We start from the raw sequence: 24358 nt of genomic DNA on the forward strand, positions 1-24358 counted from the left end.
GACACCGTCTGGGGGTGGGGGTGGGGGTGGCACACACGGGGCCCAGGGCTGTCACTCACTGGCCGAGCCCTCGGTCCCACCTGCGGCAGTACAGGTGGTCTCTGCTCCCTTCCCACCCCACCTGGCTCTCCTCCGACTAAGTGCGCGCTCACACCCACCTGGACGCCTTGTTGAGCGAATTCTGACTCCTTCACGTTGAGCAGGTTTCCGCCAAGCTCCTGGGAGAGCTGCTGCAGCTGGTGCCGGCCACGCTCGAAGCCGAGCGATCTGCCCACTGGAGCCCGAGAAGCAGGACGTCCGGAGGCAGGAGACGGCCCCGTGAAGGTCAGGTCTTGAGTCTGGCCCTGTTCGGTCCTGGAGCCCGCGACCCTTTCCCAGGGTGCAGCGCCAACGTGAGCGCTTCCAATGTGAGCGCCAGGCCCCGGCCCCGCTGTGGTGACTCAGTGGGTCCAGGACACAGCCTGAGAATCTGCACTTCTGGCGAGTGCCCCGGGGAACTCTACACACTCGCCAAGGACCCCGGAGACCCGCAGCTGTAGTTAGACAGCCTCGACACCAGAGCCCGTCCCTACAATCCGATCTGCAGGGCGCCAGGTGTCCCGCAAGAGGCTCCCCGCCGCCTGATCCAGTGGCAGCCTTGTGCCCACCTCTGCGGCTCCTCACAGCAGCTGCCCAGAAAGCGCTAGAGTAGTGAGGAGCGCAGGGTGGACGCTGCTGTGGACAACACATCAGAGCCCGGGGGCTCAGAGCAGGAACCGGGCCCAGGCAGGCCAAGCAGGTGGCTTGCGGGGACCAGCCTGGGCGTCGTCCCTACCAAGGCTGCAGTACCGTGCAGCTTCCTGCCCCACTCTGCCTCTGACCGGGCCCAGAGCGGGCAGGCCCCAGCAGCCAGAAAAATGAGGCCGCGCGGGGGCTCCCCTGGATGCGGTTCCTGCGGCTGCGGTCACAAAGCCTTGCAACAGGAATTTGCCCCCGCACCTCTGGAGGCCAGAGGTGGAGGCGCAGGCCAGGCTCCCTCGGCAAAGACCCTCCTGCCCCTTCCAGGTGCGCACGGCCGCGTCGGTCCCACCGCTGCTCTGTCTCACATGGCTTCTCCTCCGTGTCTGAGGGCACCTGCCACTGGATTTCGGGTCTGCCTGGGGGACCCCGGACAAGCTCGTCACGAGGTCCTTTTTCTAAATCCCGGGCTCCATGGCGTGGCAGGGGCCATGCGTCCACGTAGCGGCAGTGAAGGGCTGCGGGAACCTTCTGGGAAGTGGGGACTCCCTGGGCCAGGCCCACGCTGGATGCGGGTGTGGGGCCCGGGGGTTGGAGACCTTGATCAGGGCAGGGTGGGCAGGGGCCTGTCCACACACCAGGCCTTCAAACGCTCAGTGAGGCCACGGCGGGGAGGGCAGGGCTGGGGGAGGAGGCTGGGGGGGGCAGCGCCTAGCCCAGGCTGGGGGCTGGGGAGGGGTCCACGCTGCGTTCACGTGGCTCTGCCAGGCCTTCTGAGCTGCCCAAGTCCCTCACGCTCTCCCCAGACCCGGCCTCCTGAGAAGCGCACGATCCTTCCTCGGGCTTTGTTCTCCTTAATCTGGCTCCGGGCCGGGGGCTTCCCTGTCCCTGCCGTGGGTCCCTCATTAGCTGCCCATTAATGTGCATGACTTAGAAATTGGCCACTGGGCTGTGACATTCCAGGCAAGGAGGAAAACCTCTTAAACCGGAGAGACTTTGATATCCACCCTCTGCCGGCACCCCCGGGGCGGTGACCTTTCCCGAGTTGTGGAGGGCACCCTGTGGGGGCCCATCTGCAGTGGGCGGGCAGGCGGCCACCCCCGGCTCAGCCCAGCTCCACCAGGCCGGCAGCAGCGCTGGGCACACAAAGGTGCACCTGTGGGGCCTGGTAGAGGCGGCTCGGCCAAGGCTTAGTGGGGCTCCCAGCCGGGTGCCACCCACCCCAGACCTCCCCAGAGAAGGCGGCGGATGACAGGCTGGGGGCTCCATGGCAGAGGGGCTTGAGCTCGCTTCCCCACGCCCCTTAGGGTGTGGACAGTGACCGAGACACTGATGGCACCGGCGGGGAGAGCTCACGCACGGAGGGAGGGCCGTGCATCGGCCGTCAGTGATGAGACAGAAGCACCTGTCCCAGGCGCTCACCTGCTTCTCTGCTTCCTTTGGCCCAAGGGGGTCTTCTGGGGCAGTGTTCCAGCCGGGCCCAGGAGCTCCTCGACCTACGGGTGCCAGCCCCGCCCTTGGCTTTGGACTCCACTGGTCTGAGGGGGCAGACATCACATCTTTTCTAACGCCCCCTCGAGAATCCACCATGCTGTGAGCGTAAGCCCAGGTCACCGCTGTTCGGAGCGGGCAGGGTCCTCAGCGGACTGCTCTGTGCCTTGCGCGCACCCTCCCCGCCCCCCCAGGAAGCTTAATAAACACCAGTGCAGCACGAGCTGCAGCAGCTCACCTGGGACCCACGGGACAAGAGCACCTGACGGCGGCCCCACACGAGCTCAGCATAGGAGCCCGAGACGGCCGGTGACCTGGGCCACCCAGGGGAGCCCTCCTGTCACTGGGGTGTCCCCATACAGGGCCCAGGAGCATCACCGCAGCAGACGGCAGCAGGCCGGAGCAACGTGTGTGAAGGTGCAGGCAGGGCCGCGTGCCGAGGGCTCTGGGTGGCCTCTGGCAGCTGGGAAAGCGAGGAATCTGAGCTCCCCTGGGGCTCTCAGAGGGCACAAGCACGCTGACGCCCTGACAGCCCGGGGACGACTCCGCACCCCCCACTTCCAGAGCCGTGGCGCACACACGTGTTGCCCTAAGCCCCCATGTGTGCAGACTTGTGAGTCCTGCTCTGTGGCCTCCCCTGGGTTCCACAGCGAGGCTGGGCCTGCAGGTGACAGCCCCAGGGCACAGGCCTGGCCAGGTCCCACCGTCCCCTCCCTCTCACACGGGGCTGGTTTTCTAGAGTCGCCACCACGAGCCCCCGAGTGTAGGTGAAGGAAGGCAGGCATCTAAAGCCTGGGAGCCACAGGAAGTGCTCTTAAACCACCGTCAAGTTCACTCTCGTCCTGCCCCTGGGGGTGGGGGTGGGGGAGGAGCGGTCAGCAGCCACGGCCCTGACCTGTGAAGCCAGCCTCTCCCAGCCTGCACACACAGCGGACAGGGAAGGGCGGAGCTCACACCCCCCCACTTCAGCCAGCCGACACCGTCCCACCTGGTGGCTTTACGCAGTCACGGTGCCTTGCAACACCCCGCTATGTAATTCCAGAACATGCATGGCCCCTTCCCCGAGCTCCTGGCAACCGCTAACCTACTTCCTGTCTCCAGGGACGTGCTCAGCCTACACACCTCCTACAAAGGGAGCACGCGAGACACAGCCTTTCGCATCCGGCTTCTTGCACTCGGGCCAGCGTTCTCAAAGCACATGCACACGGCAGCACGGGGCACAAGTTCACTCCTCTGCGCGGGGAGGCGCAGGCCAGTCACCCGGGCTGGACCTGTGAACTGTGACACCAGCAGCCCAGCTACGACCGGCACCCACAGAGTTCTGTTGAACGCCTGGAGGTGTTCGTCTGGAGGCGGATGCTCGATTGCCTGGAATTTGCCACGGGCAGCTCTGGAAACAGCCTCCCAGGCCCTTCCCAAGGGAGAGAGGCAGTGACTCTGGGGCGAGCCCTAAGACACATTTCTTTCCTTCCCAGCAAACGAGAGCACACGAAACCGTACGGAGCTGACGTCCACTTCAGTGGGAGGCACCGGCCGGAACCGCCACTCACCCATCACTGTGTGTGGGGGATGTTGACCAGGGAGCCCTCGCCTCTCCATTCTGTGGCCAGGACGTCGACCATAAGTCACTCCCATGACTTTCAGAGAGGGTACATCCTCCACCTGCTGTGGGGCTGGGCGTGGGGGCTGGGCTCGCTGCCTGGAACGTCACCAGCTCCTGGGGGCCAGTGCAGTCACTGCTAGGGCAGCTTACCAGGCGAAGCCAAGGGTTTTCAGAGCCACTGTGCAGCGAACCTGCTCCCAGACGAGCAGGGGACGGACAAGTGCGTGCAGAGAGCAGCAGACACGGGGATCCTGGACAGGGGCGAGGGGCACCCGCAGAAGCCGCGTGTGCATCGCCTCGGCACACGGTGTCCGGAAGCCTCCCCAGCCGCGGCCCCGCAGCGGGCTGCTTTTCCATGCTGTCTTCACAGACTTGCCTTCAACCACCAGCTGTCCTGCTCTGCCTTGGCTGGACACTGGCCTCTCTCCAGACCCACGTGGCTCCCGGTCACCAGCACTGGGGCCCGTGCAGTCTCCAGGAACGAGGGGTGCAGACCAGCTGTTTGACAGCACAAGGACAGAGCTGGTGGTGAACACAAGTGTGCCCAGACAGCAACCTGCAGAGCCGGCCAGAAACCCTCTGGTGGGCACAACAGCAGAGATGCGCCCTGTGTGGACTCCAAGTCCCCAAGGAGACAGGCAGACGCAAGGCCACGCTGCCGCTGGGGACCTGATCCCCCAGCTCAGTGCTCCTGGATCAGGAACTTCACCCCACAACCACACCCCTGCCGGCCAGGATCCCATTATGGTGAAAGTCAAAACACTGATTCACACAGAAAATATTTCTTTCATTCAGCAGTTTGCCAACACTAAAACTGGGGAGATCTTACGTAATTGAGATTTTAGGCTTCTCTTAAAAGCTCGGCCATCCAAGACAGGGCCCTGGGTGCTAGAGGCTCCCAGCCTACCGCCCGCCACTGTCCCATACACCCAGTGACCCTGGCTGTGACCGCTGTGAGCGCCGGACAGTGACTGCGCCCGGGAGAGGCCTGGCAGGGGGACAACAGGGTCCCTGAGTGCCGGTTCCTCATCCAGAAGAGCAGAGCGGCCCCGGGACCACGGCCTCGCGCTGGCACACACAGGCTGCCTGGCGGACACCTCACACGGGCACTTCGGGGCTGCTGATTCCACGCTGGGCAGCGGGCGCTTCTGGGGTCCTCAGTGAGCGAGGGCAGGGAGCGCAAGGCTTCCTCAGAAAGCGCGCCTCCCAGGTCCCGCACGCAACAGCAGCGGCAGCCAGGTAAACCTGCGAGTCGCCCACGTGACCTGCCGGGGACGCCCAGTCCCCAGCGGGAGGCGGGGCCTCAGGGCTCCTCAGCAGCCATAGTCAGCACCCACCCTCCTCCCAGGCGGGGCCGTCCCGTGGGGGCTGGGCGTGTGGCAGCGTGAAGGGAGCACACACTCGGGTCAGGCCGCTTCGGCGGGGCCAGGGCTCCTCAGCTCCCACACCTGACGCACGGCAACCAAGCACGAGGAGGAACCCGGCTTCACCGAGACCAAAGTCTGGTTTCTGAGGACGCCGTGGGGAGACTGAAAGGACAACCCTCGGCGTGACAGAACCTACTCGTGTGCCAGGCACCTAGTGAGGGACGGGACAGGAACAAAGAATCCCGACAACTCCGTGATCAAAAGATGAGTAACGCGACTCGGGACGGGCAAAGGCTCTGCATGGACGCTTCTCCACAGGAGACAGGCGGACGGCCGCCATCGTTACTGCGGAGGGCGCGGCGAGCTCAAACCACTCGACCCCCGCTGGGGGGCAGCCCCGGGCACCGGCCAGGATGCGCCAAGACCAGCTCTGGCGCACAGCTGGCAAAACGCAAAGCGACGCGGCTGCTGTGGGAAAGCCTGGTGACTCCTTAGAGGGCGTTCCCGGATGTGAGGGCATGGCCCGAGCTCACGGAAAATGCCTCGTACCTTCCCGCGAACTCCCGGGCCACCCTCATCTACTTGGCGGAAGTAAGAAGCTACCGTTCACACAGACCCCGCTCACAGCCGCCGCAAACTGGGACCGGCTCCCCCGTCTGCACAGCCGGGTCACACATGCCACGCCTGGGGGCCCGGGGGTGCTAGGCTGCGCGCAGGATCAGCTGCAGAGGACCACGTGTTGTAGGGTCCCCCTGAAGGGACACGGCCAGTGCAGGCAGCGGGAGGGGAAGGCGGGGTATGACGGAAACTGCCACCGCAGAGCACGCGGTGACGACGCGCCGCCCGATGAGCACAGGAACAACCACTCAGCTGTATGCTTTAAAATGGAGAATTTTATGGTATGTGAATTTTATCTCAATAAAAAAGGGACAGGCTGGTTCAGAACTCATTCCAGGTCGTCATCAAAGAGAAAAGGAGAGGTGGAAAAAGACCCCTGGCACAGGCCCGTCAGCGTCACACAGGTGATGCTGTCTTCACCCACAACGGTGACATCGAGGTCCCCATTACAAAACAGGATGGCAGTGGACAGTTACAAAAATAAAGCGAAGGTCTATGTTTCCGACTGTGCAGGTTTCCTCGACCCCAGTCTGTCCGCTCATCCCCAAGGAGATCACGGGATCTGTGTTCTTCCTCGATGACGTCATAGTAAAAAACTGCATTCCACTGACAAAAAAATAGCTTTGCTTCCAGATAGCACAAGTCTTTAAAGTGACTTTTCCCCAACAATAAATATAGAAAACAGCCATTAACAAGCAGACTTCAGCTTGGGCAGGGCGTGCCGCCGGTCCGGAAGTGCGTCTTTCCCCTCTCAGGCACACAGCTCGGCCGCCTCGGCAGCTCCCCCGGGTCTTTGGTGCTCACAGCTGCCCGGCGTGAAGCCACCGGAGGCTGAGCCATGGAGTCCCTCCTGCTGGGCCGAGCATCACAGGACGGGAGGCTCATTCAGCACGGCCCTGGAGCCCTGCACGGAGGCGGCCCCCAGACACCCTCACAGCTGCACCTGCCCACGGTGGCTCGCGTGGTCAGTCTGTGGTCACACCGACGGGGTCTTCGGGGGGTGCATCTGCTGCATGAGCTGGGGGCGCTTCACCCTGGGCTTCCTCCGCTTTGGCCTGCTCTTGGCCTTGTTGATCTGTACCACAAAGAAGGCCAGGACCACCATGGCTCCCAGGAAGGCGAAGACAGGAATGGTCTGACCCACTTCCTGGTTATAGCGGCCAGGCATGATCCCTGCAAGAGGACAGCCAGTGAACGACCCGTGTAATGACCCACAGCGCTGCCACCTCGCTGGGCGAGCAGACTCGTGAGAACTGAACGTCGGCTAATTTCATGAGCTGGGCTCGCAGGACACAGCTGTTTGAAACCTCAGCAACAGGACACAGGCCACCCACGGAGGGAGCAGGTGACAGTCAAGGTCTGCTTCCTGTGGCAGGAGGACATAGCAGGGCCTCTGCCCTGGCCCAGGCTCACCCCAGACAGACGCATATCCTCTGCCAGAGACAAGCAACACGACAGGGCTTTGAGGGGCTTTCTGGCTCTCGGTGAGTAGAAGCTAGGCCACCCCCAGCCTGTCAGTCACGGTGTGCTGAGGTCCTACCAGCTGGGGTGGGAGGCAGCACCTTCCACAGATGGCCGCTGTGGCTGGAACCAGGCACGGCACGGAAGGACCCCGGGGTCGGAACGTCAGCAGACGGCAGCCGAGCAACACCGAGGGTTCCGGAATTCACACCCGTCAGGCACCCCGTGACCTACGGCAAGGCCCCACCTGGGGCTGGGGTACCCCTTTCTCTCTCTGGCCAATTCCTGGAACCTGGAGAAGCCCCTCCCGAGCTGTAAACTCCCCAGAAGAGAGCAGGAGTTTGCCCACACTCTGCGGAGTGACCGGGCCTCACCGGCCCAGGCAGGCGAGGGGAACCTGTCCTACCTGCTGTCTGCAGAGCAGAAGAGCCCCATGACACACAAGCCCCAGCCTCGGGCAACCCCATCCCGGCAGCAGGACAGAGGTCGGGATGAGACCTCAGGGGACAAAGCTGGCCTCTGCCACCCAGAACCAGCAGCCGACAGGCAGGTCCCCCCGTGGTACACAGCACGAGCGCGCCCTCCAGAGCTTTGCTAGCACTCAGCCAGCCGAAGCGAAGTTCAAGTCTGAAAGCCTGTGCAGACTTTTCCCAGCAAAACAACAAAGTCTGCATCTTCTGGGTCTGCTCTTGGCCTCGATGAACTGAACTACAAAGACAGCTCAAACCTCTACGGCTCCCAGGAAGGCAGAGACTCCTGGGGAGTGAGGGAGACTACAAGAACAAAACTCAGCCTGACGCTGCCTCAAAATGAACCCCTCAGAACTCACCTCCGGGAATGTCCCAGGCACCACTTTCTCCGGGGGACAAGGGTCTCACTTGAGGGCGATTCGATCGGAAGTTGGGTAACACCACTTTGTCCAGGTCGATGGACAGCAGCTTCTGATGCTTCCAAAGATTACTTCAGGAAAATGGATGAAAACAAAGCAAACATAAGCAGCTGTAATGGCCTGGGAGGCTTAGTCAACACAGACTGAGCATTTCCTGACGCAAAAACGTGAAACCAACAATCCTCCCAAACCGGAGACTTCTGAACACCAACATGGCACCACACCGGAAACCCACACTGACCTCGTGTGACCCTTGCAGCCAAAACTTAGACACACAGAAGACACTGTACAAAGGACTTTCCGATCTCACGCGGGAGGTGTTGACACGACACACAGGAAATTCATGTTGAGACGTGGGGGCCCGGTCCCTAAGCTGTCTCATGATGGATGCACAAATACTCTAACATCTGCAAACACTCAAACCGGGAATACTTCTGGTCCCGGGACAAAGGGATCAGCCAGAGATGCGAGGTGACCTTCCCTGTGCATCTCTCAGAAGCCTGTACAGCAACCAGAGTGACCACCTCCAGGTCCAGAACTTCCAGATCCAGCCCTGCTCAGGAGACTGTCCCATCCCAAGGAGGCATCTGCTCTGCTGGCTTCTTAACTGAGAGGTAAAATTACAGCCAGAGGGAGGGGAACACAGAGAGAGAGGTCTTCCATTTGCTGGTTCACTCCCCAAATGGCCGCCATGGCCAGAGCTGGGCTGATCCAAAGCCAGGAGCCAGGAGCTTCTTCCAGGTCTCCCATGTGGATACAGGGGCCCATTTGCTCCATCTTCCACTGCTTTCCCAGGGAGCTGGATTGGAAGTGGAACCGCCAGTGCTCGAACCAGCACCCATATGGGATGCTGGCACTGCAGGCGGAAGCCACAGGTGGCGCCATAGCGCCAGCCCCTTTGCTGGCTTCTAATAATGCCACCGTGAGCCTGGTGGGTGGGTGCCTGAGGCTGGAAACATCTCGCAGCCCGGGAGACCCCTCCAGGTGAGCCTCTGAAGAGCTGAAACCTTCAGACTCGGGGCCTGTGCAGCACAGGAAGCTGCTGATGCACAAGCACAGAGCTACACAGGAAAGAGAAGGGGCTGGTGGGGTGAGGAGCAGAGGTTGTCTTGTCCCTAAGGAAGCCCCTGGCACAGCGTGAGCACGACAGGCACGGGGAGCGATGGGAGCAGAGGGCGCGGACACCTTCATCAGTAACCTCGGACCCAGTAACCTCGGACCGATGCAGTCAGAACCGAGGACACAGAGGGCGCGGACACCGTCAGCAGTGACCTCGGACCCATGCGGTCAGAACCGAGGACACAGAGGGCGCGGACACCGTCAGCAGTGACCTCGGACCCATGCGGTCAGAACCGAGGACACAGAGGGCGCAGACACCGTCAGCAGTGACCTCGGACTCATGCGGTCAGAACCGAGGACACAGAGGGCGCGGACACCGTCAGCAGTGACCTCGGACCCATGCGGTCAGAACCGAGGACACAGAGGGCGCGGACACCGTCAGCAGTGACCTCGGACCCATGCGGTCAGAACCGAGGACACAGAGGGCGCGGACACCGTCAGCAGTGCCGAGAACAAATGGAAAACCTGTGAACTGATGTGGCTGGCAACTGAAGGAAAATGCGATGTTTGCAAACTACGAATCCCCTGTCTCTGCTGCTTACCCGCCTGGAAACGGCTGGCCTGTGCCGTTCCTCTGGCTGTGTGCAGGCAAAGGCCCGGCCCGTCTGCTCTCAGGGGAAGGTCGATGGGGCGCTGGTGTCCAGCCAGGCCTGCGAGAGGCTCGCTAGGCAGGAAGCAGGCAAAGACAGACATCCCAGCTGAGGCCCGCGAGGACCATGCGGGGGACGACCAGGCCCGCTCTGTCTTCCACGACTGAGCTCTACACTTCAGGGCCAATCAGCCTGGAAGCCAAACCCACGCACTAAGTCACAGTCAATGACGCTGAGGCTCTCTGGCTGCAGCAGAATCCACGGGGGCTGTATTCTCACTCCAGCAGTGACTTCCTGTGCCACGGCTTTAATCGCCCGCGACAGCGCTTCCTGGAGAAGCAGCCATGGCGACAGCACACCACATGTGCTCAGAGAGGACCCGCAGCCGGGGGTCCTCCCAGGCTGTGGCGTTCACTGCGGGACACCCAGCGCCCACCAAGAGACCGGGGACGGGCCTCTGCATCCCACACAGAAGCAGACTTGCCCAGCCCTGCTGAAGGTGTGTGGTGCTCTCAGGCTCTTCGGGAGATTCACGACTGTCCGAGGACTGAGCCCGGTTCTCAGCAAGATGTGAACCGGTGAGAGCCGGCAGTGCGTTAAGGAAAGGGATTACAGACAGTAACTGAAAATCCAGTTCCAGGAGCCGCACGTCACCCACCGGTGGGCCAGCTCAGCCTCTGGTGGATTATCTGATGTGGGCAGGGAGGCAGCAGAGGACACGCTATTTGCTCCTCAGAGTCCTCTCAGCACTGTGGCCGACAGCGCGGCTCCTGGAACGTGAGCAAACGCTGCCCAGAGTAAGAACTGCTGACAGTGGCTGCAGCATAACGCGTGGATTGCATTCTAGGATAACAATGGGTTATAAATAAGTAGGACGTAAAAATGGAAACTTATCAGGAATTTTTAAATGACAGAATGTTAATGGGAATGGAAAAGTACTGATCAGCTGAAGGTTCAGGAAGAAACTAATGATAAGACAGCGTTCCCCCGCTATCATCCCTGTCTCTGGAGAGCATATTCTAAATGCAGACAAATGGTCCCCAGCTGGAGCACTGGGCACTTTGTGTCTACGACGGACAGTACAGCAGAGCCACCTTTGATGCCTTCCCTGCTCACAGCACAGAGGGCTGACCCCATGTTGCTGGCCACACCAGCCCCAGCCACCGCGGACCCACGTACAGTGGCCGGCAGGGACCTCTCCAGAGGGGCACGGAGGCTGACAGTCCCGACAGCCGTCCCTGGGACACCCAGCCCGTGATTCAACACAGCAGACCCCAGCACCCTACTCGGGGGGTGCCCCCCTTCTCTCGTATTGTCCTGCTCAGGCAGAGCTGCCCCAGAGAAGGCTCTGTGGGGACTCAGCTGGCTTGTGCAGGCCACAGAGAGGAGCGGCAGGTGTGACTCAAACTGAGGCTATGGAAAGGGAAGGACAACTCAGTGCGCGAGAGCAGCCGGCAGAGCAGCACCTCCGGGCACTTCTGGACACAGAAGTGCAATGATAAGCAGACAGAGGCCAGCAACGCCGTCACACAGGAAGTGACTGGCACAGAGCACCCTTCCTGGCCAGGCCACGCCAGCAGTCACACCTACTTAGAGCACTCTCACCCAAGGTGCAACAGAGAAAGCCCCCGTCTGTATTTTATCACCGGCATCTCACACACGAGCACAGCAGCCCAGGGCAGCCCTCCCCTCTCCGAGCCAAGGAACCGGAGCTTCTGTCAAGGGACCTTTTCAGCAAGCACTAACTACAGCTCAGCTCCAACAAAAGGCCCGCTTTGCAAAGCACTGCTTTGCGCAGGACACCACCAAGGAGCTCACTGCTAAAGCTCAGCATGCGGTCGCACCATCTCAATAAGCACCACCAAACGATCAGAAGATCTGAGGACTCGTAATGACACCACAAACCCGCATTCGCTCCTATCACAGGAGGGGACTCGCAATGACACCACAAACCCGCATTCGCTCCCGACCACAGGAGGGGACTCGCAATGACACCACAAACCCGCATTCGCTCCTATCACAGGAGGGGACTCGCAATGACACCACAAACCCGCATTCGCTCCTATCACAGGAGGGGACTCGCAATGACACCACAAACCCGCATTCGCTCCCGACCACAGGAGGGGACTCGCAATGACACCACAAACCCGCATTCGCTCCTATCACAGGAGGGGACTCGCAATGACACCACAAACCCGCATTCGTTCCTATCACAGGAGGGGACTCGCAATGACACCACAAACCCGCATTCGCTCCTATCACAGGAGGGGACTCGCAATGACACCACAAACCCGCATTCGCTCCTATCACAGGAGGGGACTCGTCAGCCTGCACAGGAGTGGGTGTGAGGCGGGCACTGACCTGGGCGCTGTCTCGTTCAAAGGCTGTGGCTTGGCCCAAGACAAGTGTGGACAAGCGGGCAGAGGACGAGGTTTCGGGTCTCCCAGATGGGCCTCGAGCACTTTGGAGTACCGATGAAGATGGTTTCCTGTGGTGGGAGCAGAGGCAGAGACAAAGCAGAGTGTCACTACCACGCCACGCAGGAGTGGCCGCCTTCTGCCCGCTGAGCTGCCAGCTGGGTGCGCGCGCCGCAGGAGCCACAGCGCCGGCTTCCTCCCAGACCGCTGCCCTCACAGCAGCCACACTGTGCACGACTGGCCACTACCACACCCCCGGCCACCCCAAGGAAGCCAATTCTACACACAGGCTTCGTGCAAAAACCTTCCTCCCCGAAAATATTTAATTCTCTCACCAAAAAACCTGTACTTTGGAAATTTTTTGTATTTCTGAGGTCTGTCCCGCCCAATGTGGCCTACGGCCACACGTGGTTACTGAGCCCTCCCTGACAGGAGGTCACATTTCATACTCAGGTTTTGCCGCATGGGCTGACGTGTGCTATCACAGTGATTTTGCCTGTGGCTCGCACTAGTTTTCCTGGGACCCCTGGTGACTCCAGAGGACCCTGGGAGCCCAGTCGGCTCTAGCACAGTGCTTTCCACGTGGCCCGCGCAGTCACGGAACTTCTCTCAGGAAACACTGATTCTCACAGGACTCCCCAGCCTGCTGCCCCGGACCTCGTGTGTGCTCCCAACACTTGGTGATTCTCCCTCATCTGCGAGGGGCGGACTGGGGGGCCAGGGGACAACGCCTGCATGGGGGGCCTGTGCCCCTGTCCCTAGCGGACTCTGGGAGAGCCCTCCGCAGGGCGGAGCCCCCGCACGTTCGTCCACCTGCAGGGGCTGGGGAGAACAGGCAGCGGCACAAGCCAACAGGCTCCATTCAGGGTGTGACGATGCCCCAGCAACCCTCTGGCTGGTCCGGTCACCCCGAGACACCGCGTGGCCCACTCACCTTCCATCCTCTCTGGAGGAGCCGTGCCTGCTCCGCTGGGAGGACGATGCCGGTTCCCCGAGTGACTGAGGCTGGGAGGGGTCACCCCGTAGGACGTGTACTGAAGGAGCGCGTCCAGGAGCCAAAAGCAGTCTGCACAATCAACAAACACGCCGTTTAGGAATTCCCTTTTGTAAAAATGAAAACTACAGGAACAAAAAAGAAAGCTGCTCCCACAAGGAGGGGAAACTGGGGGCTCACAAGTCCGAAGTTCGCGTCAAAGCAAACCCGACACATTCCTGATTGCTCTTATTCACGTGAAATCCACACCCCCACGGGCAGTGCCGCACCCACTCCGCTCGGCACAGGTGGGCTTCACTGCAGGCCTCCGGGCTCCAGGCCAGTCAGCCCCACTGGACACGGGGCTGGGCCAACGGCCCGAGCACTACGCATGGCTCTGGGCCCTGCGTGGGCAAGGACAGAATGGAACTTGATGAGGGAACGGCCTCAGAACAGGAGAGGGGCCCAGGGAACCACAGCTTCTGCCAGGGCCCCAGGGATGCTCCCGGGGAGAAGCACCGCAGGAGCACCACGGGGCCGCTGCAGGGGGCTGGCGGCTACACAGGGGAGTCTGTCTCCTCTCCACCAGCCGCCTGACCACTCCCGGCAGGAAGGCACAGCATGGCCAGCTCTCTCTTGGGGATCCCTCAGAACGCAAATGTTGGACATCACAGCTCCCATTCCAAGAGCCACATATACGGATCCTTCCCATGCTGGATTGTGCTTAAACCTGGAAATTCTGTCTCCAAACCGCCCCTTCCCGGACTGACTCACGCCAAGTCCATGAACACCAACTTGAACTAGATGAGATTAAAAGAAAAGAATGCCACAAAGTACCATTCTCCTTCAAAGGGCACTTTTGGGGGCCAGCACTGTGGTACAGCAGGTTAAGCCGCTGCCTTCAATGCTGGCATCCCATCTGAGTGCCAGTTCAAGCCCTGGCCGCTCCACTTCTGATCCAGGTCTCTGGTAACGCACCTGGGAAAGTGGTGAAAGATGATCCAAGTACTTGGGCCCCTGCCACCCACATGGGAGACCTGAATGGAATTCCAGATTCCTGGCTTTGGCCTGGCCCAGCCCTGGCCATGGCAGCCATTTGGGGAGTGAACAAGCGATGGAAGATTCTCTCACTGTCTCTCTCTTTCTCCCTCCCTGCCTCCCTGTAACTCTGCCTTTCAAATAAATAAATAAAACTTCAAAATCAAGAGCATTTCCGGCCAAGCACACACTCCCCGAAATATCCTAAAAGCTGTCCCTGTCATTGGAAATTTAAGGATGCAACAGTCTTCTCAGGGGTGTGAAATTTTACTAAAAACTCTTCGCAGGAGGGCTCAGGCCTTAAAAGACAATCTCTGTAACTTTAACCCTCACTTTCGATTTTGAAAAAACCAGTCACATCCCAAGGATTCACATAAATGCCTGGAATTCAATCAACTTCAGCTCAAACTCCAAGAGAGGCTGGACCACGACTCCTGAGATGTGTCCTGTTCTCCCCAGCAGGCCAGCACACGGGCTGCCAACACCAGGGCGAGGCCCAGGCAGGCAGAGGCTCAGTGTCCACCGGATCTTGTCATCATCTTACCCGGTACAACCTGTGACACCTGCACCGCTCACTACGTGCTTTAACCGCTGGGTCTCAGCTCAAACGCCCTGATCCAGAGAGAGCACGGAGTCGGTGAGCAGAGGAGGGGTGGCCATGTCCGCTCTGTGCCCCTCCCTGAGGAAGGCCCACAACAGCCCTGACACCACGACCGTGGAGAGCCCAAGTGAGGCTCGCACGCAGCACAGCTGGGGAGACTGGCTCAGCCCCAGCAGGGCAGAGCCCAGGCCGCGAGGAGAAGGGGCTCTCCGTGGAAATGCAGATGCTGCTGGCCGTGCTGGGGGGGCAGTGAGGAGGGCCACGGCTGCTGGGGAAGCCCAGGGCTGCCGCTGTAGGTATCCACTCGAACGTCCCAAGCCATCAAAGTGGCCAGAGCGCCCCGTCCCTGGTTCCTGGGAGTGGGTGCCCATTCGCTGACCAGTACTGTACCAGGGCACTTCCAGAAACTAGGGCGGGGACTGGTGCGCCGGTCTGCGCTCCGTACCCTTCTGTCGATGGCTGTCGTCCAGGCAGTTGGAGTCTCCGTAGAGGACGATCCGGCCTCCGCCCTCGGCTGGAAGCTGATACAGTCCCAAAATGGGGACATTTTCAACAACTGCTGTTTCTTGCTTTAAAACTTCCAATCCTAAAGCAACACAGCAAAACCAGCAATGAGTTTTGTCACATTATTCTCCAGTTGTCATTAGAGATTTTATCTAGGTAATAAAAAACACAGGCAAAAGCTAACAGTCAGAATACGCGAACTTTTAGGACAGGAAAACAATGTCTTAGATGCCACCAACCAACTTGGGTCTTAGCAGCGTCCCGAGAAGCGTGCAGTTCTCCACATCCCACTTTCCTCCATCACCTGAAATGGTGGCAGGCAGCAGCTGCAGGTGTTACTTTTCCCTGTTTATTCCACCAAACAAAAGCAATTCTTGTCCCATCTCCTATGCTATACACACTTTCTACACAGAAGGAAGCCAGTCAGTATTCCCACAGAGAGAGCTGTATATACGGAGAGGCAGGTGTGCATTTTATTATTAAACACCAGGGCAAATCGTGTGTGTGTGTACTTATATTTATTTACTTATTTTTTTTTTTTAAAGAGGCAGACAGTTCTCCTATCCACTGGTTTGTTCCTCAAAATGCCTGCAATGGTCCCAGGCCAGGGACCAAAGCTCAGAGCTGGGAACTCCACCCAGGTCTCCCACATAGGTGGTAGAACCCAATCTCTTGAGCCAGCACTGCTGTGTCCCAGAGACCACGTGAACATTAGCAGGAGCTGGAATCAGAGCTGGAAGCAGATACCAAACCCAGGAACTCCAATTCGGGACAAGAGTGCCTTACCCACTATTCTAATTAATTTATCTGAAAGGCAGAGTTACAGCGAGAGGTTTTCCCTTTGCTGATTCACTCCCCAAATGGCAGCAACAGCCAAAGCTGGGCCAGACTGGAGCCAGGAGCTTCTTCCAGGTCTCCCACATGGGTACATCTTGGGCCATCTTCTACTGCCCTCATGGGCCACAGCAGAGAGCTGGACTGGAAGAGGAGCAACCGGGACTAGAACCCGGCGCCCCAACCAGGTCTAGAACCTGGGGTGCCGGCATCACAGATTAGCCAAAGTGAGCCATGGCGCTGGCCTCTACAACTAACATATTAAAAATCTTTATGCAACAAGCAGACAGACAGCGGGAAGCCAAAGGCACGGGCACCATCCCTTACCTTGGTCCTTCAGGGTCTGTGTGATCACTATGCCCTCCTCTGGGAACTTGGCGATGCTGCAGCCTGAAGCGTAGTACACTGGAAGAGAGCGGCTCAAGGTCTCAGGCCCCGCACCCCAGCACCCTCTCCAACAGCGACTCAGCCACCCACACGCACGCTCACCATCACGTGTCCCACTTACACTGCTGGGACCAACTTAAAACCAGAGAGAGAAGGGAGGTGAGCAGGGCTCCTGGGCGGATTTTCCAGGTCAGAACAGAACTTCCCCAGCACCTGGGCCAGGGCTTGCAGAAGCAGTGCTAAGAAAGCTCCCACTGCTGGCCTGGCGGTGAGCCGCCCAGGCCTGCTCCAACAAAACCCATGAGCCGCTTCACACACAGAACTTTCCCAAGTAGCTCCTCTCTGGGAACGCTCAGCGCACACCCTTACAGGTCAGCACTGAAATAAAGAACGCTCAGGGCGCACGGCATCACAGCGTAGCTCTGAGCGTTCTGCCTAGTCCCTTCCAGCTTCCCTGCAGGCCACATTGTTCTCTGACTCAGCTCAAAGGCAGAGCTGGCTTCACCCACCCGCTCTGGGTACCACACCCACTGCAGCACAACCCCAGGCCTTACTGTCGTGGTTTGCCAAGGTGAACTCCCCTTCATACAGGCCGTCGCTGAAGCCCATGTTCCACACAGACAGCAGCTCATTCAGAGCCGGGATGTTGGCTCCTCCAGTGTCTGGCATCCACCACTGCCTGCAAAAGCGACAGCAGGCACGGAATCAGCACCCCCACTGCCCCCCACAGCAGGCACAGGGAACCACCACCCTCCACGGCAGGCACAGGGAATCACCACCCCCTACGGCAGGCACAGGGAATCACCACCCCCTACGGCAGGCACGGGGAATCAGCACCCCCACATGCACTGTGTCTTCCCGGGGCCCAGGCCACACAACTGACGCCGCGCTCAGGCTGCGGAATACTGCGAACCCGCACAGAGCCGACGCAAGCTGATTTATTTCATGAAATGAAAATGGGCCCCTCCCTGATGCGGACCACTGGGAACGCTAGTCCACCCCTGGCCAGAAGCAGTGCGGCAGACGAGAAAGCAGCTCACAAATCCAAGTCCCAGACTTGACAGCCCTGGGAGTCCCTGCTCGTGATCAGGTGACTAGAAGCTCTGTCGGGGGAGACGACATAGGCTCTCACGCGGGACTCGAATCAACGTGTGTGCTACCCCGCAGCCCAAGAGCTCCCTCCAGGGGGAGAGCCGCTCTAGCCAAGCCCGAGTGGCCTCTGCTACGCAGAAAAACCAACAGGTCAGGGCCCGCGGGCAGGGCACTTCCCAAATCTGTGCAAAACAGAACTTGATCTCCAGGAGTCCCATTTCTCATCCAAACACCAACTCGGATCAGCACCTTGTGTTTTCATCGTAGAACTTGACTTTCCTCATGACCGAGGTGTTGTACCAGTCACTGAAGACGACCAGCGAAAGGCCATTGTCCACGTCCCTCCTCAGCTTGGCGATCTCCTCGGGGAAGTACTCCTCCTCGCTGTCCACCATCAGCAAGGTACCTGGTAGACACAGCGCCACACTCTGAGAGGACTCGCCTCCACACACGGCTGTCACACAGCACACACACGGAGCCACATGCGCACGGCTGTCACACAGCACGCACACAGCTGTCACACAGCACGCACACGGCTGTCACGCAGCACGCACACAGCTGTCACACAGCACACACGCGACTGTCACGCAGCACGCACACGGCTGTCATGCAGCACGCACATGGAGCTGCATGTACACAGCTGTCACACAGCATGCAGACGGCTGTCACACAGCACGCACACAGCTGTCACACGGCACACATGGAGCTGAATGCACACGGCTGTCACACAGCACGCACACGGAGCTGCATGTACACAGCTGTCACGCAGCATGCAGACGGCTGTCACGCAGCACGCACACAGCTGTCACATGGCACACATGGAGCTGAATGCACACGGCTGTCACATGGCACGCACACGGCTGTCACGCAGCACGCACACAGCTGTCACATGGCACACATGGAGCTGAATGCACACGGCTGTCACATGGCACGCACACGGCTGTCACGCAGCACGCACACAGCTGTCACATGGCACACATGGAGCTGAATGCACACGGCTGTCACATGGCACGCACACGGCTGTCACGCAGCACGCACACAGCTGTCACACAGCACACATGGAGCTGAATGCACACGGCTGTCACATGGCACGCACACGGCTGTCACACAGCACGCACACAGCTGTCACACGGCACGCACACGGAGCTGTGGGGAGGCCCGTGGCTCAGACCACCTGTGCCTCAGGTTTGCCCTGTGAACCCTGTTCTCCCACTAATGGGGGACAAAAACAAAAGATCGGAGCCCAGCAACACATGGGGGCCAACAACGTGTGGGTTTCAGTTTTCACTTGTGTGTCTAACATAAAGGTTTTTCAGAAGGAATGAAGCAGAACTCCATTTAATTAAAACACAGTGCAAATGCCCCACCCATCCCTGCCAGCTTGCATTTCAGGTGACGGCCAGCTGCCAGCACGTGAAGGGTCATGTGTCGTTCTGCGTCTGCCTCGCTCCCACCCTGTACTGGCCCCCTTCTCAAACGTTCAACACCCCACTTCAGGGGACGAGCACTTACCATACTGACTGGCATCGAAGCACGTGAAGGGGGAGCCAAGAACCTCCACGAAGTAGCCCATGCTCCTCAGGTGCTGGTACATGTCCCTGAAGTTGGTGTGCACGTGGTCACCATTCCTGAGAAGCAGTGAGCCACAGCAGAATGACTGACCCTGCCCGGCCACAAAGGCCCGTCTGCCGGCTGCGGGTCTACTCGGGGCGGCTCGGCTGCTCCAGAGGAGCACAGGCACTGGTGGAGGAGGCCGGCCTCTGCAGCCCTGCGTCCTCCGGGCTGACACGAGGGCTTCCTGTGCACAGCACGCCCAGCGAGGAGACACACCGACAGGGAAACGCAGCCAAGCAGATTGCTGAAGTGCAGAGGCATCACGTTCGCAGTGCCTTCTTGTAACTTGCTGACAACCATCTGCACCTGACCAATGAGCCTGGCCCACGCGTGGGCATGCAGATGCTGGGACGAGCCCCGGGACGACAGCACACCGCTGGCAGCACCGCACGGATGGTGATCCTACTCCCCGCCTCAGAGCGTGCCCGCCTGCCACTACACTCTGACAACCACCTACCCAAAGGCCAGGGAGAGCCCAGGCGCCTGCCACAACTCAGAGCCCGTCCTCAGCAGGCTGACTCCACATGCCCCCTGCTCGGTCTGCCAACTACCTTCTGTCTTTTTTCTCAAGATTTTATTTATTTATTTGAAAGTCAGAGTTACAGAGAGGAGTGAAGGGCAGAGAGAATGACTCTTCCAGTGTGGTGTGAACTAGGGGCTGGTCCAGGTGCCCTGAGAAGACAGGGACAGGAAAGGTGTGAGGGCTGGGGAGAGGGGAGCTCTGGATCTTGCAGGGTCACCTGGGGCACCCAGTGGGCGTGGCCACGCCAGGAAGTCTGAGGCAAATTGTGACAGTTTACATCTTCAGAAGATGCTGCTGCATGGGGAATGGGACGTGGGGGGAGTGAGACGCATCAGGAGGCACTCGGGGGAGAGCAGGTGATGGCCTGCACAGGGGAAGCAGACGTGGGCAGACGCAGTCCACTGTGGGGACAGATTGGATCTGCTGACTGACAGGAGGCACTCGGGGGAGAGCAGGTGATGGCAGTGGGCAGACACAGTCAGACGTGCGGACAGATCAGATCTGCTGACTGACAGGATCCACTCGGGGGAGAGCAGATGATGGCCTGCACAGGGGAAGCAGACGCGGGCGGACGCAGCACAACGTGGGGACAGATCGGATCTGCTGACTGACAGGAGACACTCGGGGGAGAGCAGATGATGGCCTGCACCAGGGGAAGCAGACACGGGCAGACGCAGTCCGGCGTGCGGACAGATCAGATCTGCTGACTGACAGGATCCACTCGGGGGAGAGCAGATGATGGCCTGCACAGGGGAAGCAGACGCGGGCGGACGCAGCACAACGTGGGGACAGATCGGATCTGTTGACTGACAGGTGCCACTCGGGGGAGAGCAGATGATGGCCTGCACAGGGGAAGCAGACGCGGGCAGACGCAGTCCGACGTGCGGACAGATCGGATCTGCTGACTCATGGGACAAGCAGGGGAAAAGGGGCAATTGAAGATGCCCAATCATCCAGTTACATGCGTCAGTTTCAGAGGACAGGGGTGAGGGTGCCCTAGGAGCAAAACACCAGCCTGGAAGATGGAGGGGTCACCGAAGTCCAGGTTCAGCAAGAAGCCAAGCAGTGTCACCTCCCCGAGAGCAGCAGGAACGTGGAAGCCCCCAGCCCGCCCCGCCCCGCCCCGCCCTGCACATGGACCGTGGAGCAGGACAGCGTCCCAGTGTGGCGCCAGTGTGGCGGCTGCTTACCAGTCTAAAGGGTCGTTCTTCATGCGCAGGTTATCCCTGGGGAAGTAGCCAGGCGGGTAGCGGAGGTTGTGGTACTGATCCCACAGCACCCTCTTGCTCCGAGGGGGAGTAGGGATGATTTTCACCTTAATCGGGAGCTTAACTGTTGAAGTATGTTCCGCACCATTTTTTGACTTAAAATTTTAAAAAAAGAAAGAAAAAAATCTGAAATGAACCCCTTTCCCAGAAAAAACTTGTAGGTTTCCAGGTTTTGAAGGATCATTTCTATTTAACATAAATAATTAGAACACAAGAATTTCCAGTAATAGCAAATGCACAATAGAAGGTAAATGTGTCCCAATAAATTTTCATTCACACTCTTTAAGAAATTTAAGTGGGTTAGAGCCCCAGCCTGCAGTACCCTCACCCACATGGATGCTGGTTCGAGACCCGGCTACTCCAACTCCAGTCCAGCTCCCTGCTATGGCCTGGGAAGGCAACAGAGGCTGGCCCAGTGCCTGGGCCCCTGCACCCACGTGGGAGCCCCAGAGGAAGCTCCTGGCTTCAGACAATATCAGTTCCAGGGATTGCGGCCATCTGGGGAATGAACAGCGGATGGAGGACCTCTTTCTTGTCTCTACCTCTCCCCCTGTCTCTCCCCCTCCCCCTGTCTCTCCCCCTCTCTCTGTCTCTCCCTGTCTCTCCTTCTCTCTCTGTCTCTCCCACTCTCTCGCTCTGTCTCTACCTCTCTCTCTCTCCCTCTCTGTCTCTGCCTCTCTGTCTCTCCCTACTTCTCTCTCTCTCTCTTTCTCCCTCTCTGTCTCACCCTCTCCCTCTGTCTCTCCCTCTCTCCCTCTCTCTCCCTCTGTCTCTCCCTCTCTCTCTCTCTGTCTCTCCCTCTCTGTCTCTACCTCTCTCTGTCTCTGCCTCTCTGTCTCTCCCTCTTTCTCTGTCTCTTCCTCTCTCTCTGTCTCTCTCTCTCTCTGTAACTCTTTAAATAAATAAAATAAATCTTAAAAAAAAGTTTTAAGGCTTAAAATTTAAGATTCTCTGCTCCTAAGAACTACTGGAGGCACACAGGAGTAATTCTACGTTTCCTTTTAGACAATGTGTATTTTGGTGGACTCACTCTGAGACTGAGATCTGGTCCACGAGAGTCCTCCGGGGCCAGCAGTGTGGTCGGCGGGTGAAATGCCAGCATCCCACATGAGCACCGGTTCCCACCCTGGAGGCCCTGTGTCTGCTCCAGCTCCTAATGTGCCTGGGGAAGCGGCAGCAGAGCGCCCAAGTGCTCAGGGCCTGCCCCCGTCCAGCAGCACAGACTGGCGTTCCTGACTGCTGGCTTCCCCTGGCTCAGCCTCAGCTGTTGCAGGACCTCGTCTCTCACCTCTGCCACCTGGCCTCTCAGAGTCTCAGAAAGAAGAGCCCGGTGCATGGCACAGCCACCAGAACAGGAAGCACCGCACTCACTCACCAGGTTGGCTTTTCCACCCCCGTTGCCCTCAAGGCCTGCATAACCAAGGAAGCAGGGCTGAGCCTGCCTGCCAGCCGCGCGTGACCCTGCGACTCTCAGCACCCGGGCGGGGGCGGTAAAAGGCGAGGAGGAGATGCTTCCTGGGTCCTTACCTCCATCTCCGCGGGGGAAGCGACGGTGACCATGACGTGGCCCTGGGCAATTCCTTCCCAGGACGCCGCTCTCTTGGTCACAGAAATGGAGACAGCCAAGTAGCCGGACCAAGGCCATAACACCGAAGAGTAAGAGAAGGCAACCTCGATGTTGTCCCCATTCTGGGGCAGATAGGGCTGCCAGTCGGGCTGCAGGAAGAAGGAACCAAGCAGAGACTGAAACAGGCGGCAACCAGATAAACCTCAATTCCTAGATTACCTACACCCGTTTTTAGAAAGATTCCTTTTATTTATTTGAAAGGCAGGGTGACAGAGAGGGAGAAACAGAGGGAGATCTTACAACTACTGGTTCACTCCCCAAATGGCCACCATGGTCAGGGCTGGGCCAGGCTGAAGCCAGGAGTCTGGAACTCTATTCCATTAAATGAGCCAAAATGAAAATATAGATACTGGGGCTGGCACCGTGGAGCAGCAGGTTAAGCCACACTTGCAGGGCTGGCATCCCATATCAGAGCGTTGGTTTGAGTCTTCGCTGCTCTGCTTCTGATCCAGCTCCCTGTGAATGCATCTGGGAAGGCAGTGGACAACAGTTCAAGTGCTTGGGCCCTTCCTCCCCACATGGGAGACGTGGATGAAGGTCCTAGCTCCTGGCTTCAGCCTTGCCCAGCCCTGGTCATTGTAGCCACTTGGGGGAATGAACCAGTGGAGAGAAGATCTCTTGTTCTTTGTGTTTCTGTCTCTCCTTATCTGTCACTCTGCCTTTCAACTCAGTAAACACACTTTTAAAAAGAAGAAGAAATACATTTACTAGGAAACCTACAACCAAAGTCCCCTGAGGACCCTTGGAGCAGGCCCACTTGGAAAGGCCAGGACCCACTGCTGCTGACAGCCGCAACCTCAGGGACCCCTTCCCCACTGTTACAGGGGGCATTAGCACAAGACCCTTGACAAGGAACTGGTTTGATAAGAGAACTAGGAGCAGGCCACCTGTCAGGTCTGAAGCAGATCCCAGCTACGTGTAAGACGAGAGAATCCCATTAACTGAAAGGAACGAAATGGCAGTGCTGCCATCTGTCCCCAGTGGAGCTCCAAAGCAGGCGGGCGGGGGCGCTGGCAGGGCATCAGGTGACTGCCCCGCTCCCCTCCCGGCTCTGGAGAGAGCAGAGCACCTGGAGCGGACGCACACTTGCCACTACCATCAGTCCATACTCCACACGGACGACTCCTTTCCTCACAAGCCACACACCAAGAACACACTCCCCAAGTGAGTCAGCACATTAAAAACAATCGGCAAAATACAAATATGTGCAGGACAGCATCACCAGCAATGAGGAAGGAACGCTCCTGGGACCACTGGCTAGGAAGGGAGACACAGCTAACTTTTTATCCATTTCTTACACCACGCATCGAATCAGCGTAGATGGAGAACCTCAATAGTCAATCGTTATTTAAAATAAAATCAGTCACAAAAAACACAAGTGACATCTTACTGTGCCTCGGGAGGACTGAGTTTCAAATCTTCGAAACAACAGAAGAAATCACAAGACAAAAATTCATCAACATGAATTTTACAGAAGAAAAAAACCGCAGAGACTCCAGCATAATGGCCATTAACGGGAAAGGAAACCCTGAGCTCGGGGACTGTGACAGAGAGCGCAGCAACGGGCCACTCTGTGCTGGGAAGACCCCATCAGTGCTGAGGAACACCCCTGGTCCCAACAGCAA

The 24358-nt window shown here is 58.9% G+C and overlaps 1 protein-coding gene across 2 annotated transcripts in view; it reads right to left on the reverse strand.

Annotated features, from left to right (window-relative positions):
* Positions 1-6051: 6051 nt before the first annotated feature.
* MBTPS1 (membrane bound transcription factor peptidase, site 1) overlaps positions 6052-24358 on the reverse strand; it is a 64897-nt gene continuing 46590 nt past the window's right edge. For both annotated transcript variants that reach the window (XM_062177737.1, XM_062177736.1), the window contains 11 exons: positions 22634-22822; positions 21029-21201; positions 19214-19329; positions 17951-18107; positions 17164-17288; positions 16550-16627; positions 15330-15470; positions 13207-13338; positions 12217-12343; positions 8087-8217; positions 6052-6969 (listed from right to left, as the gene is read on the reverse strand). In XM_062177737.1, coding sequence (XP_062033721.1) covers positions 6773-6969; positions 8087-8217; positions 12217-12343; positions 13207-13338; positions 15330-15470; positions 16550-16627; positions 17164-17288; positions 17951-18107; positions 19214-19329; positions 21029-21201; positions 22634-22822 — 1566 coding nt within the window. In that variant the 3' untranslated portion in view covers positions 6052-6772. The remainder of the gene's footprint in view (positions 6970-8086; positions 8218-12216; positions 12344-13206; positions 13339-15329; positions 15471-16549; positions 16628-17163; positions 17289-17950; positions 18108-19213; positions 19330-21028; positions 21202-22633; positions 22823-24358) is intronic.

Source organism: Lepus europaeus, chromosome 19 (genome assembly GCF_033115175.1).
Source record: "Lepus europaeus isolate LE1 chromosome 19, mLepTim1.pri, whole genome shotgun sequence".
NCBI lineage: Eukaryota > Metazoa > Chordata > Mammalia > Lagomorpha > Leporidae > Lepus > Lepus europaeus.